General features: G+C 40.8%; 1 protein-coding gene across 3 annotated transcripts; it reads left to right on the top strand.

Moving 5' to 3' along the window:
• The first annotated feature begins 1229 nt into the window (after positions 1–1229).
• Positions 1230–19029, top strand: LOC131245516 (protein SPA1-RELATED 3-like). 3 transcript variants are annotated; one of them, XM_058245038.1, is made up of 8 exons: positions 1232–2281; positions 2441–3562; positions 3668–3825; positions 8603–9581; positions 10080–10226; positions 10353–10670; positions 10945–11004; positions 18353–19029. In XM_058245038.1, exons 2-8 carry the CDS (start codon positions 2657–2659, stop codon positions 18539–18541), a joined length of 2757 nt encoding a protein of 918 aa, XP_058101021.1. In that variant the 5' UTR covers positions 1232–2281; positions 2441–2656; the 3' UTR covers positions 18542–19029. The 3 variants fall into 3 exon arrangements, with proteins under 3 accessions (XP_058101022.1, XP_058101023.1, XP_058101021.1); XM_058245039.1 differs by lacking the exons at positions 10945–11004; positions 18353–19029 and having other exon boundaries at positions 1230–3562; positions 10080–10245; positions 10353–10562; XM_058245040.1 differs by lacking the exons at positions 10945–11004; positions 18353–19029 and having other exon boundaries at positions 1230–3562; positions 10080–10263; positions 10353–10493.
• The last annotated feature ends 2154 nt before the right edge of the window (positions 19030–21183 follow it).

The raw sequence follows: 21183 nt of genomic DNA, 5'->3' as shown, positions 1-21183 counted from the left end.
AATGAGAGGGATATAAATCTCAGGTGGACCCAAATAAATTTTATCATGGATCTCTCCAATTGACTTTATCCAAAAAAAGAGCGTGATATAAATCTTAAATATACCACACAGAACAATAGCGAATGGATAACCACCATTAAAATCCTTTTAACACCCACTATGTTTTTTTGACATCTAATCTATTTATTGGGCCATACAAATCCAGATGGTTTTAAAACTTTATCCTAAAAATATGAGGGGTATAAATCTCAGGTGGACCCAAATAATTTTTATGGTGGATCCCTCCACTTTTACGTATTATTTTAAGACTTTATCCCAAAATTGAGTGAGATATAAATCTCAGGTGAACCACACCACAGAAAACACAGTAGTGATTTAATATCCACCATTAAAATCTTCCCAAGGCCCACTGTATTTATTTGACATCTAATCTGTTCATTAGGTTATTAAGAACCAGGTGAAGGGAAATGGTAAAGATCAACTTGATCCAAACTTTTATAGCGCTCCAAACGTTTATAATAGTCGATGTTCATTCAACACACATTTCCTGTAACGTGGTCCACTTGAGATTGGGATATACCTCAATTTTTTGTTTCATACCATAAAATAATCTATGAAAAAAGATGGACAGCATGGATGAAAACGTACATCATGTGGCCCACGGATCACCGACCATCAGCCATTGGCTGTTGGCAGGGGAGTTGGTGGCACGCAATACCTGGACCTAGCTAGAATAAACTGAACCCATGCAGGCAAGATATCACAACTTGTGGTACCTTACCATCTTTCATTACAACATGGCACCTTTCTATAATATCAGGACCATAAAAAACGGAGGGATCAATCATAAAAATCATCTGGGATAAAAATCAGATCATTTTGTTTATCAAGTGGACGACCGTTTGGAATCAATGAAATACCGACGGTTGGATTCAATATAAATTTGTGGCCCATCTAGTGAGCTGATCATCCTGAATTTCCATGAGAATGATATCAATGGTGGATGCTACCTATTTCTTGGTATTGATTTCCTATAAAAATGACATGTTAGTGGAAAGTATGGTACAATACCACAAGATGTGATGCGATTGCTTGTATGTGATCAATTGTCAATTTTCAAATTCGCCTCCTATCCGTAACGTGTTTATTGTGAAACGTGCCACGTGGCGAATACACGTGGTATTATTATTAGCGCGAAAGATTGCGTATTAGGAGAAGCTTATCTTTCTCTGTTCCTGTATCAATCTATCTATGGAAACTCGAAAAAGAGGAATCATTTGAAATAGGTTTTGAGACTTTTAGGCGTTTGGATTGCGGAAAATTGAATTCACCGGCGATTCTTAGCGCAGTTTTGGGATTATTTTTCTGAAATTTCAGATGTTTTGAATCTGCTACCGAGTTTTCGAGTTGGAGAAGAGCTGAGAGCTCAGATTCTTCTACCTCTTACTGGAATTGCTTGAAGATAGCGATTTCAGCGATTTGAGGGTTTTGGGGATTGAAAATGCTGAAATTCACGAGCTTACGAGAGTTTGATAGAGATTTCAAGAACAGAAAAGGGTAAAAGAAGCCAAATGGGAAGAAAGAATTGAAAATTAGGGTTTTAAAGATCCGGAATCAGTTCCAGATCTGTTTCCTTGGGTTTCTCGGCGTTTAAAGAGGACAAGGGAAAGAAAAGAAGAGAAGGAAGGAGATTCCGCAATTGAGAGTAGTGAATAAAAGCACGATCTTTCCCCCCTTCTCTTTCCCTCTTTTTCGTTAAGAATCTGATGTTAGAATATTGAGTTTTTGGAGTGTTTGGCGGCACCTGTTCTTCCATATTCCATAACGGGAAATCTGGTCCACAACCTCGAGGAAAGTCGCCCTTTCGCCTCGCCCTAATAGAAGCACGGAACATGAGGACGTGCTTCGGCCACGTACTTGTATGGAGAATAAAAGCAACGAGCATTAGAAGGGCGAAGATAACGAAGTAGAGGCCAAGGTCTTGAAAAGAAATAATAAAATATTGCAAAAGCCACCAGTAGAAGTGATAAAAAAAGACAAGGAAGTGAAAATTGAAATTGAAATTCCTATTTTCTTATCAACGGCTGGCAGGTTTTTTGCGCGTTTGGGAAAAGGAAAAGAAAAAACGAAAAGAAAAGGTGGAGAAATGAGATCGTATTTTGTGAGGTGGAGGTGTTTTTGAGAGAAAAAAGAAAAGCCAAATGCAACTAAAGTTCGAATGGTTGGCTCGTCTTCTCCAGGTTGGAGCAGCAGATCATCTCCTCTCCTGTTGCTCTTTACGGTACCCTCCCTCCCTCCGTCCCTCTCTCTCTCCCTCCCTCACTCCCTCTCCCTCCCTCCCTCTTTCTCTCTGTCTCTCTCTCTGTGGTTCGGTATGAGTGATTTTCTTTGGTTTCCCTTGTAACCTTTTCTTCTTAGATTTTCTTCGGTTTGGACTAAGAAAAAGGGATTTCCGCAAGTGGGTTTTGGTGGGTTAGGATGTTTGTGTTGTTTCTGCTGAGAAAGAGCAAGGTTAAGCTCTTTTCTTCCTGAGCTGTACCGGATACAGGACGGGATTGTGTTTCAATGGGGAGGATGTGGTCCGTTCTATTAGACCAGAGCTTCTTTTGGTTGTGATTCTGAAGTGGGTTTTCGATGGTGTTGATGATGGAAAGGAATGACTGCTGTAGGTGGGTATCACTATAGATGGGTAGGAATGGAGGGTTCGGATGAGTCGGGTTGGGAGAAGTCCAGTAGTTCTAGAGGTTTGAATGCTTGCATCGCCTTGAGCAGTAGCCGCAGGCTGCTTCACAGCAACCAGCCATCGAATAACACTGCACATGCAGCAGCGGCTTCGTCCAAGGAGAGAGGTCAGGCGGTTCCATCTAGCACTGATAATTTCGACAACCAGATAGGTTCTTCCGGAGTGTGTGGCAATGAGATCATGGACCTCAACACTCTTGTTATGGAGCCGTGTGACGTTAGCTTGAGGCAGTGGTTGGACAAGTCGGAGCGATCAGTTGATCTTTTGGAGTGCTTGCACATATTTAGACAGATTGTGGAAACCGTGAACCTTGCACATTCGCAAGGGATCGTTGTTCATAATGTGCGCCCTTCCTGCTTCATCATGTCTTCTTTCAACCGCATCTCCTTTATAGAGTCTGCTTCGTGTTCAAGTTCAGGTTCGGATTCATTTGAGGATGACATGACCAGCAAGATTGTGGGAGATCAGAGCTCCTCCTCGCCATCTGCGCATGGTCCAACACAGCAGAGAAACAGGCTAGAAAGGGAAGGTTCCTCTCAAGAGATAGCTCCAACAGCTGCTTCCCAAAGGGCATCTGAAGCCAGTTGCTTGCGGTCTGGTTCGGCTTATGCAACACGTCTCTCGTCAATTGAAGAGGTGGAAGAAAGAAAAGTAGAGGAACAAGGCAATGCTGAAGAAGTTGAAAAACGGAATAAAACATTCCCATTAAAGCAGATATTGGTTATGGAGATCAATTGGTATACCAGTCCAGAAGAGGCTGCTGGTGCTTCAAGTTCTTTTTCTTCAGATATTTATCGCTTGGGAGTTCTTCTTTTCGAGGTATCCTGTCCTAATGTATACTTCTTCTATGGGGATTTTTAAGTTGGATGTTGAAGTTTGTGAGCATTTTGTTTTTACCAATGTAGCTGTCTTTCTTGTGACCAGTTATTCTGCACGTTTAGCTCGACAGAAGAAAAGCTGAGAACCATGTCCAACTTGCGGCACCGTGTGCTACCCCCTCAGTTACTGCTGAAATGGCCAAAGGAAGCTTCATTTTGCCTGTGGTTATTGCACCCTCAGCCCAACACTAGACCGAAAATGAGGTGAGAATGGCCTTCATCCCAGATTTTGTCTTAAGTTCCATGTTCCTTGCATTGTATCTGTGTCGTTCCTGTCATTTTCACCTTAATGAATGAGAACATCCAATTCGTGCAGAACATTTTCCGGCTCGAGCTGTGACTAATTTCAATTTAGATGTTTGAAATGAAAACTGGTGGTGGCAAATCACCACAATACCATATGTCCTTAGTGGCACCTTTAGATTAGGAACAGTGATACTTTGTTCCTGGTATATAAGTTATGTTGGTCTAGCTGTCCTGCCTGGTTGAGTTAGAAGCAATCTAATGTCTTTAGTCTTAATCATGAGATGATAGGGAGCACTCTGTCTTGCCAGCAATGAATTAGTTGTGCACACCGCATGCTCAAGATGATAAACAATGTAACTTCTTCATAAAGAGTTAAACACGAAATTCTTATGTTGCAGTAATCATAGGCTTCAATTTAAAATCCTCCATAGAGGTGCTTTTGGTTCTACTGAAGTGTCTCTGGTGGTATTTCTCTTGATATCTTGTTACCCAAGAGATTCTAGCCCATTTTCTTCTTTATTTTCATTCTAGTGTTGAATTGGTTTGCATGTTTATTGGAGGAGCAGAGCTTTTAGGTATGATCCATGGTTTTGCCTCATTTTATGGAGTCTTGGTCATTGCTCACCTGCAATATGTAGGTGTGATGATGATAGTTGGACACACCTCTGGGAGGCACTTTTTAGGACATGGTAGTGGAGACTAGTTGATAGTGGAAAAGAGTTATGGACCCTTATTTTGGAGGCTAATTTGTTGAGGGATGCTTGTAAAAGGAGATGGCAGTTAGTATGGTCTGCTTGTCTTTTTCCTGGTTAGCCAGGGGTGAGCATTTATTTGTCCAAGAACAAGGGGAGTGTTTCTCATCATTTTTGGTTGCTTGGCTATCTCATGCAGCTTTTTTTTATGGGATTGGAGCTAGTGTTTTTAATTCTCAACTGTACATCGTAAGAAGATGAGGTAAATTTCAAAATTTGTTGGGTTGACCATGCTAAAAACTGATTTTTTTCTTGATGGGCTATGTAGTGTGCAAATTTGATGTTGGAATTTTTCAGGAGGTTATATATGAGTTCCTTTTGCTCTGGGTTGGCGTGCCATCCTCCTTTTGCGTATCTTGTTTCGAAGAATGACATTTCAGATGTTGGTTGGCTCCCAGCAGTCTGACCTCTTTGGTGTGACTGTGGTGTTATTTTTGATAAAAAATGGGGATCACATTTCTTCTAAATGCTTTGGAGGTCACTTGGTAAGGATTGTCATATATCCTCGACTGTTAATCCTCGTGCGCTATCCTGTGGTTGTGACCGGAGAGAAACAATAGTGTTTCTAGTGATACATGGAGAGGACTTTTTGGCATTGCTTAGGTCTACTTGCTGAGATAGGCTAGTCTGTTGACATTTGTGTATTCAGCAACCATGGCATGCAGAGGCTTGGAGATCAGGGTGCCCTTGCTTGTATTATTTTCCTTCTTATCGAGGGAATCCTTCCAGCGTCAGTAGACAGGTGAGAAAGGTTAGTCTCCCATGGATGGGTGGTAGATACCGTAATGAGATTTTTGTATCTTTTGGGAGGAAGGATGGTGAAAGTCATACTGGATAAAGCTGGAGTCCCCTAACGATGAAAGTGCCATAAAAAAGAAGTGTCTGACAGCTCTGGCTGGCAACAATGCCATCAACTTGACATAACTAACGCATAGGTTAGACCCGACCTCATTAACCTTCATCCATGCTTTTATGATGTTGGTTCAATGACAGCCCAAACTCTTCGGGCTATATTCTCACCTGTAGTTGGTGTAGCATTAAATGCTTTGAATAAGCATCAGACCCTTACCTCAGTTACTCTCATTGGATTGGAGATAGGAGATGGGTAGATTACATAGAATATCTGTGGTGTTTTTGCCTACTAGTATCTACAAGATGGTAGTCAACCCTATTAAATGGTGTTTTTTTCTGCTTCCGAGTACCTATAAGATGGTAGCCAACATTATGAAGTGGCGTTTTTTGCCTCCTAGTGCCTACAGGATGGTAGTCAACAGTATTAAGTTAGCTAGCCCATAACTTCTCAACCTCTTCATTTTCAGTCATCCACAACATGGTAATCCAGTCCTGAAAATGCTAGCATGACTTGGGTAGGCATATGTGGTCATGCTACCAATAATGTGGGGTGACATATTTTGTATACATGAGATCCACTGTGTCCATCAGGTTTGTCACCCCATGTGCTTGGTCTTGATTCCAAAAGTCATGCTGATAAAAAACTCAGGTGGACCACGCTGGTAACAATGTAGAATCATTCCAACATGGTGTGGCCTAAATGAGTGTTGGAATAGCATTAAGCTTAGGGTGACCCCTCATCGTAGTGGGGCACATTAGACGAATGGATTGGATGGCATACAAACACAATGGTGGACCCCACACAATTAATGGTGGGCATCCCATCGTGACTGGTCCCTATGGTGTGGCGTACCCAGTGTTTGAAGTACCGGTATCACTACAAGTTTCACTGGTTAGGGATACGGAAATAATATCGTCGATAACTGAAAATGCTGGGAAACAAGGGGAAAACGGTGGATTTTTTTAGTGAAACTTCAGGAGATTTTAAAACACATATATTTGCATACTTAGGAATAAGAAAATTGCAAAAAGAATGCATACATAAGAAGTTTTCATTTAATGGGGGCCTAAAAGCATGTGTTGCCGTAAGAAACCAATCCAACCATCCCTTCCACGCCATCTATCCATCCAACATTCCATCCACATATCTATTGATATTTCACAATATCGACAACACACGATATTTCGCTGAGAAATTGTCGAAACAAAAGATTGGGGTCACTATATCGCCCATGTTACGTTCATGATAATATTGTGATATGATCGATATTATCATCGACAATTTGAACATTGCATATAACAATGCGACCATAAAAAATGAAACAGAAAATTTTTAATGAACAAATTTTGGGCGATATTGATGCATTGGCATATTATCGAAATATCGCCGATACAAGTGACTCCTGGAATTTACATAGTTGAAAATATTGGCAATGCATTGGCAATATCGATACATTGGTGATACTTAGTAAATCATTGCTGATCGTTTGAATTTATGAGACTGCTGGTGTTATCGGTATCACCGAGCTGGAGATAGGGATAGTGTTGGGGATATTTCGTTAATACCGGGGATACTTCGAACAATGGGTGTATCTGAGTTTTGGATCATCCTGGTTTTAGGAAATAGGGTGAACATGAGGCAGCGCACCTGATGGACGGGGCAGATCTCATGCACATTCCCCTCATGTGGAATTTGATTAGCAGTAGGCACAGCCTTGTATACCTGTGCAAGTCACACCAGCGTGGTCCAATCCAGAAGGGTAAATTAAGTTCAGCTGAGTATTATCCAAAGGTTAAGCACCTTTGTGGTTGGTGGAAATCTTTTGAAGCGAAGTTTGCTATTTATTGCTGATTTGTTCTGTATTAAAGGGGTTTTATGTGGAGCACGATGGTTGTAGGTAATCATGTCAGTACATAATACAATATCACTTAGTGTCAATTAGTGCATGGAACATGAAGAGACGTGAACATAGTAATGCACATGCTTTGGCCAGCTAGGTAGAAGTAGTGATTCTTGTCTGTGGGCAAAACCAGTGGTCCAGTGTGTCAACATGAGAAGGCAAATGAAAGACACTAGTACATATCTAGAATTTGTGAAGTCACCTTTTGTGGAAGTCGTATAGTCAGTTTTTGAAGTTTTATGTGACGACATGCTTTTGGTTTTGACATTCTACATTGTTGGCTGGAGGTAATCACTGCAGTTAGTCATTTAGTCATATAAACCGTGATCTTTCATATTCCCAATTCACCTGGAAGCCGAGTATATGCATTAGTATAGCCCACAATGGTCTGTATTAGGCTTCTTACCATCATACCATGGCAACAGCTTTGTTATGTGGGGGAGTGGACTTGGGTTCTGGAGTGGGAAATCCTCTATTTCAAAATGTTAGCAAACTTAAAGACCTTTTGGAAGCAGTAAGAGCATGAGTTTGAAGACTGTGTTTGAGGCGGGAGGTACACCTTGATAAAAGGTTCATGTAACAAAATGATTGGAGCTGCATGTTTGCAACCTGTTTCGTTTAGCATGGAGATACCTATATGTGCAAACAATATGGTTGGAAGCAGTAAGAGCATGAGTTTGAAGACTGTTCCTTCTGCCATGTTACTTTCAACAGTTTGTTGGGGTTGCCATGGTCCTCAGTGTGATCCCATTAATGTTCAATGTGGAAACTGAGATAGCAGTTTACAAATGTACCATGATTCCTACATGTACTTTAGCCACATGTAGAATTTGATATTCATGCTTATGATTGTACTTGTCCTTATTTCCTTGTTTGTAAATAATTGATATTCATGTGGTGGTGCCTTTTCTTTTTCAATTGCTTGTAAATGATAATTAAAGTAAAATTAGCTCATAAATTCATTTAAAACACAGAGTGCCAACACAAAAGCCTGATCACAGATATGCTTCATCTATTCTTATCGAGTTTGTGGTTGTCATGATAAATAGATCTAATTGAAGTGCCTTGTCATCTCAAAATGATCAAAGCACATCTTCAGATTCTTATGCTTGGCATGGCCAACCAGATAAATACTAACATATATCATGCATTTCTTTGTGTTCTCCTTTTTTGATGTCTATGGGATGATTATTTGGGCCTTACTTTTTGTTTGGATTTGATGTTTGATAGTGAGTTATTACAAAGTGAGTTTCTCAATGAACCAAGGGATAATTTAGAAGAGCGTGAAGCAGCTATAAAGCTAAGAGAGGAAATAGAAGAGCAGGAGTTGCTGCTGGAATTCCTTCTACAGATGCAACAGAAGAAACAAGAAATTGCTGATAGGTTGCATGATACCATATCTTGCCTGTCATCTGACATTGAAGAAGTTCTGAAGCAGCAATCGATGCTTAAGAAAAAGGGAAGTTCTTATACAGAAGCAAAGAAGGATGAGCATACTTTACTGGACAAAGTAGTTCAACCATCAGTTTATCCTGTGCGAAGTGAGGACTCAACTGCCTTGGGTTCCCGAAAGCGTTTTAGACCTGGTCTTCAGATTCACAGTGAGGAATTTAACGAGCATTCGGCTGAGGTTCAGAGGTCAGACTCTCGGTCGGAGAACCAAGAAAGTATGCTGTCCAAAAGTCATCGGTTGATGAAGAACTTCAAGAAGCTGGAGTCAGCTTATTTTTCAACAAGATGCAGGTCGTTCAAGCCAGCAGGGAAATTGCAACATAGAAATTTGGCAGCTGGTAGTATTGGTAGAGGGTCAATTGTGCGAACTGAAGGTAGTTCAGTTGATAATTTGGCTTCTAAGGAAGGCCAAAGTGAAGGAAGAAGAAGTGGGTGGATAAATCCATTCCTTGAGGGTTTGTGCAAGTATCTATCTTTTAGCAAGTTGAAAGTTCGGGCAGACCTGAAGCAAGGGGATCTGCTAAATTCTTCTAACTTAGTATGCTCATTGAGTTTCGATCGAGACAGAGAGTTTTTTGCTACTGCTGGTGTAAATCGTAAAATTAAAATTTTTGAATGCGATACGATTTTAAATGAAGATCGTGACATTCATTATCCTGTAACTGAGATGGCAAGTAAATCAAAACTTAGCAGTGTCTGTTGGAATAGTTATATCAAAAGTCAGATTGCTTCAAGTGACTTTGAAGGCGTTGTGCAGGTAGGCTATTTATTTATGATTTTCATCCCTTCTCTTTTAGGAGCTATATGATCCTCGAGCTGAGGGTATACTATATACCCTGGGTACTTTGTGCAGGTGAGCCTTGTGGTTAGGCGATCCAGATTGATCTGATAGGCTGAGAAGTGGATAGACCATGGCCTAAAAATCTCCTCAATGTGAAAATCCTAACCCTTGCTGGTCTGCAAATAGATAGTTCACAGTTGGGAAAAGAAATACAACAAAGACCCAGACTCAACTGTGGAAAGGGCAAATGGATGATTAGAATTCTCCATTGTGGGATCATTGTAGCAGTGATCTCCGTAGTGGTTCACAAGAGATCAATTTTTCTGGGTCACCGAATGTGAGGTACCACTTTTTTGTAAAAACCCACAATACAAGGATGTTATACACATTCTCAGGTCAAAGATTATATAATTCCTCTTTCCTTCTTTTTCTAACGTTCATGGTCATTCATTGATTTATTTCAATCGTCTTTAGGTCTGGGATGTTACAAGAGGACAAGTTTTTGTGGAACTGAGGGAGCATGAGAGGCGTGTGTGGTCTGTTGACTTCTCGCTTGCAGACCCGACAAAATTAGCCAGTGGAAGTGATGATTGTGCTGTCAAGCTATGGAATATCAATCAGGCAATTCTATTCTTGCAATGTCAGCTTTGAACTAAACGTACTACAGTCAGCTAATTACCATTATCATGGCTGATTTCCATGTGGATATGTAATAAGCTATTTTTCTTACATGGGCTGGTGATACAGGGAGGAAGCATTGCGACTATCAGAACAAAGGCAAATGTGTGCTGTGTCCAGTTTCCTCCTGATTCTGCACGCTCACTTGCAATAGGCTCGGCAGATCATAAGATCTATTGCTATGATCTCCGTACCACGAAAATACCATGGTGCACACTAGTTGGCCACACGAAGACTGTCAGCTATGTCAAGTTTGTAGACTCGACGACTCTTGTATCGGCATCCACAGACAACTCATTGAAGCTATGGGACTTGACAATGAATACATCGTCGTCGAGGATAATTGACACTCCTATCCAGACATTCACTGGTCACACAAATGTGAAGGTGTGTTCTCTCACAGTATTAGATTAAGCTCCTCAATGCTCATATTCAGTCTCATATTTTATCTCCAAGATTGTGACCAATATGGGATGGGTCATGTTCATGGTGAGGTCTGCTTGTTGATTAGGATCCTCATCTTATTGCTAGGGTAGCCTTGGCATTTCACATCCTAGTAATATGTGCTATCATATTTTTTCTATACTAACATTTTCATCTTTTGACGCTTGTAATATGGTTGGTTTTTCTTGCTACTGATGCATATACTACTTGATTTCAGAATTTTGTGGGTCTATCAATATCCGATGGGTACATAGCCACGGGATCGGAAACAAATGAGGTGTGTTTTTTTAATTTATTTATTAGTTCTTTATGGTTAAAAAAGTTGTGCAATGATTTCTGTTGCATTTCTTATGCCAATTGATGTTCAAACCAAGAATTAGACTCGATTTCATCACAAAACCATGCCCATGAGACGCAAACAACAGAATTTAACCAATCCACAAACAATCTGAAAGAGTTATGAACGTTAGGAAGGGTTCCGTCATCCAATCATGCCCATGAGACGATGGTGAACAACAGGGCTTCCTAACTTCATAATCACAGTAATGAAAAGGACATGCTCAGAGCTATCGCAGTCAATCCATTGTAATTTAAGTCACAATAAACCATTAAAAACTAAAGGCATTCCTTATAATCAAACTAGAATCAAAATCAGTTCAGGAATCAAAAGGCATAAACAAAAAGTCTCCCATCACGCTACAAGCTTCACCTCTTAGCCCTAGCAAAGAGGCTTAGCCTATCATCAGCATGGTGATGTTAAAATCTCTTAGAAACATCAAGGAAGAAAAGAAAATAAAAACAAAGAAGAAGGAGAAGCAAACTCCTAGCCAGCCGCACGATCTCTCTTTCTTCTTCCACGTCCCCGAATACCCTTTCTTCACGTCCAAGATGATTCTTCCCTTCTCCTTCCTTCTCCCTTTTATAAAGGCAGCAGGGGCAGTGGCTGAGTCGGTCGGTGGCTGTTTTCGCAGCCAACTGCGTGCGTAAGTCGGCAAAAAGCTTTCTGCGTAACCTATTTACGCAGCCAAGAAGTCGCATGGAAAACTTTCACTTCCCTCACTTCTTTTCCAAAGAAACAACGTCCCTTGGGACATTTTTGGATGGTCTACACGATGGACGGTTTAGATCGGCCATCCGATCACCGGTGATGGGCCACAACCGTCTAGAAAATCTAGTTTTCTTGGTACGTGAGTAATCCATACGCACCTTGCTGTCGTGTTCGGTGGGCCTCATAGTGTGTTTTCAGATGAATCTACCCCGTTCATTGGAATCCTGGCGAAAAACCAGTCGGGAAGGAGTGGTTTTTGTTGGGTTTTGGTGCGGTCCACTGTAGCAAATCAACTCACCGTCCATCCTGCGTTTTATGACGATCCATGTATGTACGTGTGCATGGGCCAAAAGGCCACCATGGCTAAGGTCGTGCCCCCCCTCTGGAGTGAATGGACGGCTCTGATCACCGAAATGTGAGATGGGTGGGGCCCACTAGCCACAACCGACGGACTAGCACTCGTCCGCTAATTCCTCTGTGCGAGAGAGACGGGTCAACCGTCTGTTGACCGGATCTGGTGTTCGGTGCGCGTCCAGTGCACGTGTACCCTATGTACATGCAGTGTACATGTGGGGTCCATCGTGATGTTCGTGAGAAAGCTGTTCTGTCCATCCGTTCTGTCATCCTATTTAAGGGGTTGAGACCAAATTTGAAGTATATCCAGATATTAGGTGGGCCTCAGATTGATGGTTTATGGGCTGATCTATCCGTTGGGCCACTTCCACAAGGATCCAATGGCTGAAATTTGATGTGTACGGTTAATTTAGGGTCCTCAGGTCAAATATAAAGTTTCGAGCCAAACTGATGGTGGGAACCCTATGATCTTGCATTCTGGACGACTTTCAGGCCCGTTCAAACCCAATCACTTGATTTTTTTGGATTTTTGGTGTGTAAATTCTTCGATCTCGGTCCCTTGGGATCCGTCCCTTGCCTTGGTGATTTATGAGCGTTAAATCCATGCTTTTAGTATCCTTTTTCAGTCCAGGCTCCTAAATTCACCTTGCAACACAAACACGATTAAAATAGGCCGTTAAACAGTATCATGTTCGTAAAATTAGGTAATAACTGGGGTCTAATATGCAATATTTGACTCTCAACAATTGATCTACTCAGTAAAGAAGCAAATTGTTCAGCTTGTTTTAAGTCCCACCAAGGTCGTGAGCTCAAAACTGGCGCCTTTTTAAACTTGGCTCACAAAACAACGCGCACACACACAAAAAAAGAAGAAGAGGCATTTGATAGGTGTCTGCTTGGATAGGAATGTTTTCATATTTTCCAAGAATGTTTTCATATTTTCCAATTACATCTCCTTATTGTAACAGTTTTGCATTTTTTTTTTCATAATAATTTGATTGTTTGGCCTGCCTACCCTAAACAAGGTTTTGAATAAAGGTATTGGTAGGTGTATCATTCGGGCCCAAAAATGAACGATGCAGTGCTTATGAGGCCATATCAGTCCACAAAATTTTGGCACTAAAAACTTGAAAAAAACATAGGGAAAATAGGAAAAAAATTGTAAAACACTTGAATGTCTTTCCCCCAGTTTTTTGTTGTCTTGTTTTTAACATGTATCCAATGGTGTATTGGACTATTCTTTGATAGGATGTTGTCTATCAATTTGACCTGCCAGAAGTCAACAAAAATGGGCTCTAATCAAATATGATTTGGTGAATTAGGGACCATTTAACAAAAAGAAGATTGTAAAATGCAAAAAAAAAGAAGTGATTGTTTACATCTTCATCTCATATTTCCCAAAATGGTCCATTCGCTTTGATTCGTAGAGTCCCACTTAATTCTTGTGTGTTGGTCTGCAAAATGGGCCCCCACTCTAGTGCATAGAAGGGTGATGGGGACATCACGTGCACATGCACGCCCCCCTACGCATGTACGCAAGGAGGAGGGCCCCACCATCGATCTGGATCGATGACGACGTCTAGGGAGGGCCTCCTCATTAGAGGATTGCGTTTTTGTTCATTGGAGTGGACTCGATAGTCATGTGAATCCCACCATGGGTTCTCGTGATCATGGCCTACTATTCTAATTAATCTAGTACTTTGGGTTTTGCTTATTATTGTTATTAGGAGTATCATGGACGGTTTAAATTGCTTTGATTAGTTGTTATTTTTTATTACTTTGTCGCCAAGTAATAGGTTGCGCACATGGCACGAGTTTTGGAGTATAGGGTTTTATTATAAATAGACATCCTTTGTAGTCTTTTCTATTCATTGAAGATTAATAAAATTTTTGTGTTTTTCTGTTTCTTTCCGAGTTATGAAAACGTAATTAGGTGCGAAGCCCTACATTCTTCGAAGGGCTAACTACCATGGTGCGAAGCCACACCTATCCCAATTCGCCCCCACCTTCTTCCATCCATATTTCTTTTCTCCTACAATCATCTACGCTTCAAATCCATCCTCTATTGCAGCCGTTTTTCTCTCTACAGTAGATTTTCAAAATCTGGCCCTACAAGAGGGATGGAACTTTGGCGGAACACCACGCACAAACCGTGCATCGGATCGAGCTGAAATTCGGGGTCTTGGAGTCCACCCCTGGCCGACCAGGGTCAAGCTGGCTTTTTTCTTAATAATGGGCCCCACACACGTGCGGTCGGGATCACACGCATGTGCGTCTCGGCCATTGCTGCTGTCCACACGTGCGGTACTTCTCTGGTTCGTCTTTTTTCTCCTTTTTCACCCCTCTTTCACCCCAAATCCCTAACCCTAAATTACTCAAATCCCCAATTTTATGCCATTTCTGTAATCTTCGGGTTCCCCGAATTGAAATCTGTGAACCCCTTGGATTGGGGAATTATTTATGTGCATGTGTGGATGAATTTCCTCCTTTGATTATTGTTTGGTCTATAATTTTGATTGATCCAACCCTTGCTTGTGTAGGCTTAGGCTTGCATAGATTCCCCTTGATTGAATGCTTGAATTTTTGTGTGGGATATGGAATTTTGTGTGATTGTTTATGAACTAACGTGATCTAAAGCCTGAATATCTTGCATATCATATTTGAATTTCATATCCTGTATCAAAGGGGTGTCCGATAACCAAAACCATGATCTTAAATCAAGATTCTATATAGTTTACTTGTGTTTTGCATGTCTGGATTGCATAATGACTAATTGGAATTCGGTAGTGATGGGGCATTCAAATTGCTCATGACTCAATGAAGGGATATGAGTCCCCATGAGATTTTTGCCATGTGTGTATAATACATGGGCATTTCATTTGGAGGACATTGTAATGGCTGGTTCTAGGTAGAAAATTTAGATTGGTGAGGCAATATGAACCACTCATGTAATGGGCCATAAGATGGACAAATTGTATCTTAAACTCGCATATATTGTTCGATCGTGACATCCATCAACATATATTTCCCTGCCATCAAGATTGCCTTTTGCAAACTGATTGCTAGTTTTGATTGTTGATCACCTATCCTTCTTAGATCTGACTGTGGATCATCCATTATCGTGAGATCAAAATATTGATTGTTCATTATTGTTAGATCCAACTGTTGATTGTCCATGCGGTTAGGTCTGCCTCTCGACCATCCATTATAATAAGATCCTTCCATTGAATGTCCACCACCACTAAATCTAACCATTGAATCTACTATCGATATGCAACCATAGACCTTCCACTGTCACTACCTAACCATTTACCTGCCATCACTTTCAGACCTAACCATTGATCTTCCATTATCACTAGATCCGACCATCAATACTCCAATATCAACCTATCCGATTATCAATCTTCCATTACTACAACATCTGACTATTGATCCAAGTCGATCTCACCTTTGATCTTCAATGATTGCTGGATCAAACCATTGATCATCCATTACCGCTAGATACCACTATTGATTGTCCATCATATTTGTTGATAAACCCTTTCTCTGCATGAATTGCTAATCTAGGCCTGTTGATTGATACATGGATTAATGGGGTTCAGGCAACTAATTCTCTCTTCCTATCTGTTGTATTGCCACAACAACTGATACAACCAGTAGTTATCTTCCTATCTGTTTTCTTGCCACAACAAAAAATAGTTAACAATTGGAATAGAATGCAAGATTAATTGCAATCCCCAGATAAGGGTAATGATGGGTGGCTTTAGGGCTTTCAATGGTGTTCTCGGACCTGTGGGAACCCAATGGACCTGACCCAATTTTATTTGGGTTTGGGTCCCATTTATTGGACTCAGTTGAGAAATCCAGTTGGGTTTGGGTCTTACCATTTAGACCTGGTTAAAAATCGGGTCTAGTCGGTCAGGGTTGAGTCCATGTGATGGACCTGGTTAAGGTTAGATCGGGTCGGGTTCAGCTTGTTCATGTTTGCTGGACATCATTTGGTGGGTCCCCTTTAGGTTATGGGATGTGGGTCATCGTGATGTTTGTTGGACATCCGCACCGTGCATTTGGTGGGTCCCCTCTAGGTTTATGGAATGTCCCCAAAATCAGCTGTATCCGAAACTCAGCGTGAACCACACAATCTGAAACCATCTAGAATAATGCCTAAAACACTAAAAACACTTGGTGGGGCCTATCTGAGATTTGGAATGACCTGAAATTTGGTGTGATCCCTGATCCAAGTGAGACACTCAATGAATGGGTTAGATATCTGAACTACATCCCAATGGGCCTGTGAACAATCAGGAAGGTTTCAATGGGTGGGCATTCACTCTCAATTGTTGTCTATGGTGTGGCATGTCATAAATTGGCCTAATTTTTAGGCTTGTGGCTCACCATGGAAGGATACATCTAATCAATAGTGTGGATGTCCGGCATACATTATAGACATGGCGGGTCCTACAGACACACACACACACACACACTCACAATTCTGACATTAGAAACGAGCTTTCTCAGCCAAACACATGCAAGAGAACCCTGAGATCTAATCCATCCATTGGGTCGGCCCAACCATTTAAATGCTCTTATTAGTCCCAAACCCAACTAAACCTAGATCCAGAGACCCAATGGGAACCTAAGCCTGATTGGAACTTGGTCCGGGTCTTCAAGAACTAGACCAGGACCCAAAAGGTCTGGGATCCGGTTAGCCCGGGTACAGATACTGTAGGACCTGACCCATTGACAACCCTAGGTGGGATGGAAAGACTTGCCTTGCTTGAAAATGGAGTCTGCTTCCCCACTGATTTAAAATGGACAAAGACAATGTTCATTGGCTCATAAGTCATAAGTTAAAAAGAGTTCCATGGGATCCTATCATTGTTACATGATGTAGTGACAATTAATCCATCCACCGTGTGATGTCATCTTGAGAATCATGGTTGGATTTCACTTTAAGAGGTTGATGTTGGTGAGGTTAATGTGGAATGTTGGATCTTACTTTAAGCAGTTTGTAGTTCCCTTCAATAATTTGAATCTCACAAATTATATTACAGTAAGGATGGTTTTGTAATTTCCATGTTCTATTGGCTTTCTCTGGGTTTCCATTTTTTCCTGATTTTACTTGGGAGCCCCACCCACCCACGCACGCGCAGACACACATGCAGAGCCACGCGCCTGCCTGCACACACAGACAATATAAACGTCATTTCTCTTCCAGTGAGACGCACAATATACATGCCATTTCTCTTCCAGTGAGACGCACAATATACATGTCATTTATCTTACATTGCCACACACACAATATATGTAATTATCTTCCATTGCCATAAATGTGCTGCATACTCTATGACAGGAAGTGTGTTACATGTGCTTTGTCCTTTTAGATGGTGGTTGGATCAATTGACAACTATTTCCCATCATATATCCAACAACCACCCACCCACACATTATTTTCCTCCAAATCGAGACATGTACTTCGTTGCATCTTCAAGCTGCAAATGTCTTCAGAAAGCATTGCCATAAGCATGCTGCACGAACTCAATGACAGGTAGTGTGTTCCATGTGCTTTGGCCTTTTAGATGGTGGTTGGATTAAGTGATGGCTATTTCCACAATGGTTCCTAATCAGGCGGTCATAAGCTTTAAAAACCATAGCAAACCGTCTTTTTTATTTTTATTTTTTATTTTCTTGGTAGAAGTTGTGAGACCCTTACAAAAAGTGGTAATCATGTTTCATTTAGGAATTATATTTGGGCAGTAAAACAGGAAGCCACAAAAGTTTAGTGTTAAAAATTTCCCAAACTACCAAATGAACTCTCTATGTCTAACACAAGAATATGGTAATTCCAAATGCTCCATTTTCAAGCGCCAAAGACAAGTACACGTGGGCAGGACCCTCATTGTTCATCAGGTGGTCCCTGAAGTATGTGCGTGCTAGCGTAAGAATCAGGCCAGCCCACTCATCAGGCAACCAACACAATCATTGATTGTAATCTTTGGTGTTTGCATGGGTGCCCACTTCTTCATATGTGGTGGCACACTTAATGAATGGACTTGGTTGTGGAACCTTCACTGTGAGAACCACCCTATGAATGTCCCGGGTCCGCAATTGTGCCACATATATGGACATTTCTGTTTGTGTTTGGTGTGCAATTTGTGTTCCTCATTGAGATGTACCTTTATTTTACCATATTTATCTGTATTTACATCTTATGGAAACACAGGTTTTTGTCTACCACAAAGCTTTCCCCATGCCAGTTCTGTCATTCAAATTCAACAACACAGACCCACTATCCGGCCAGGAAGTCAATGATGCGTCCCAGTTCATCTCCTGTGTCTGCTGGCGTGGCCAATCCACCACCTTGGTCTCCGCCAATTCCACCGGAAACATTAAGCTCCTTGAGATGGTTTGATTTCATCCACTCCCCTTTGGAATTTTTCATTGCCATGGAGGCTATTTGCTGAAGAAATTTTTGAGCCAGCAGTCAAGCCCCAGGGAGGAAGCGAACATCTGTAAGCAAAGCTGAGAGGATGCTGGCTGGGCAGAGCTACCACCAGAGCATTGGAAATTTTTTGAGGATGCATTTCAAGGGAGATGGACATGGCCAGGGTGAGGTGCTGTTTTTGATCAAATGTACTGTAAAAATGGAAAATGATAGTTGGTGATGTATATCATTGTTAGTAATACATGTAGTCCTTATATATGATTGGATATTCCTAATTTATTTTGGCTTCTTGGTTTTTTTCCCCTTGTTAAGAATAGTAGGGGTGCAAAATGTGCACGTAGAAAACCTCCATGCAAAGCTAAAACGTAGAAAATTGTGGAAAAGAATCCAGTCTACTGTTTGTTTTGCAAATATTGTTATTATTATTATGGAAATTGATATCCTTTTCCTTTCAATTGTTTGGGCCTGTTTGGATTGTGGAATAGAAAAATGTAGCGTTGAGAACAAAACAGAATGCAGTCTACTGTTTGTTTTGTAAATAAAATTTTATTTTATGGAAATTGTTTCTTTTTCCTTTCAATTGTTTGTGCCTGTTTGGATTGTGGAATCTAAAAAGTAAAGTTGGAGGGCAAAACATCACATTTGAGGAAATCCGTCCAATTTGAAATATATGGAAAAATCTAACAAAACATGCTCATTTCAGTACACCTCATTCGTAGAAAATTTGAGTAAAAAAGTAATAGTAAAAAGTGAAAGCTCTCTCAAAAAAAAAAAAAAAATGGAAAAAAAAAAGGAAAAAAAAGAAGATGAAATGAGTATCATAAGGCTTTCTGGAGGAAAAGGGAAATCGCCCTTTTATTTATTTATTTATTTAAAAAGAAAACTGTGGAAAAGAATTCTATTTTTTGTAGCTTTATTTTCACAAAGGGTGGAAAACAAGCCTAAAAGGGAAGTTGCCTATCTTTTTATGAAAACTGTGGAAAGGAAATCCGTTTTCCATAGCTTACTTTATTTTCACAGATGAAGTTTGAAAATAATTTCTTTCACTGTAGAAAACAGGACTCCATTCCAAAAAGGTGTGCGGATATCCACAAGGAGCTCTCAATGCTTATTGTTGTCCCACTAAAGAAATGAAGTGCTCGTTTTCAATGCACTCTTTTCAAAGGAAAGTGTGATAGACTCTTGGGAGTTTCAACACCCGGTCAAGGGTTCTGAGTATCTATAGGTAGTGAATTTCCACGAGCGTGAGTGTGTGGGATGTGTGTGCGTGTGTAAAAAAAAAAAAAAGTGTGATAAAGACTACTGTTTTGGACAGCTATATTTTATAAATACAAACAATAGCTAATATCATATTCATGGAAATAGATTCAATTTCCAACCATTTTCAGCTTTCCCAAACAGCCACTCAAGTAGTGGGCCCATGGTTGAAGGACCCTAGCTAATGAGTCTTGTCACTTGTCAGACTAATGGTGGATAAACTGAAAACCCCAATATTCAATTTCCAACCATGCTTGTCTAGAGGTAAACCATGGGCTTCACTTCTACAAACTGAAAACCCCAATATTCTGGTACCTATCCCATGAGTACCCAATGGGCCTGAGTTGATTTTAATGGGTTTGGGTCCCATTTTTGGAACCATTAAGAGAATTGGCATGATTTAGATCAGACGTTTTTGGACCGGTTAAAAATTCAGGTTTACTTGGGTTTGGGTGGGGTCCATCACAGTTAAAATGAGGTTGGGTCAAGTCAATTCGGGCATGTGCCAGTTCAGCTAGTTTTAATAGTACAATTATATATACTCCAGCAACAAAATGAGTTTTCATAAGCTACATACATGTAAAAGAAAACGTTTATATGTAATGCATGTAATGAAGTTTCACATTTTTGTGTGATTCAATCGATCAAGTGGGCCAGACTATGTAAATGCTCTTGTTTGTGCCAAAGCACCCACACCTAAGATAATCTGGGTCGATTTTCAAGAACTAGACCTGGACTCAACAAGGTGAAACCAGTGTAGGGCAGGTATAGGTAATATGTGAATTGATAGAAGCTGACCTGTTGATAACCCTACTACAATTGCTGACATGAAAGCACTCCCACACCGCACATGGTCACTGTCAGACTGATCAGACGGTGATCAGGTTAGATGGGGAGTGAAAACCACAAGTGGGAACAGACGTTGCGGTTCCTCTCACAAATGACCAAAAGTACGTGATGTAATATGGGTGGGCCAGGTTGTACGGTGCCAATCAGGGAGTTTCTTTCTTTCTCTCCTTTCCAGGTAGACTAGTTTCAGGTAATCGTATCATGATGCTTAAGAGTGGGTCCCTTGACAGTATCAATCTCAATGCTCATGGCTAAAAGCCTATTCTCCCGCTTATCCAATATTGTCTGTGTGGGGCCCACCTTGTTGTGTGTGCCATTCAACCCAGCAAATAAGTGGGCCTCAACATAACAATGGGATGCCTCTGGAAAATCCGGCCCATGTAATCATCATGTGAGCTACACCATAGATAAAGAAAAAAAAAAAAAAAAAACTCCAAATTCACGTGGTGGCCCACAAGATGCTAAAATAGGCTTGATTTTGGGGTGTACAGATTTCATGGTGC

This window comes from Magnolia sinica, chromosome 5, assembly GCF_029962835.1.
Source record: "Magnolia sinica isolate HGM2019 chromosome 5, MsV1, whole genome shotgun sequence".
Lineage (NCBI taxonomy): Eukaryota > Viridiplantae > Streptophyta > Magnoliopsida > Magnoliales > Magnoliaceae > Magnolia > Magnolia sinica.
The sequence above is the reverse complement of the archived record's forward strand: the minus strand, read 5'-3'. Positions and strand labels throughout refer to the sequence as shown.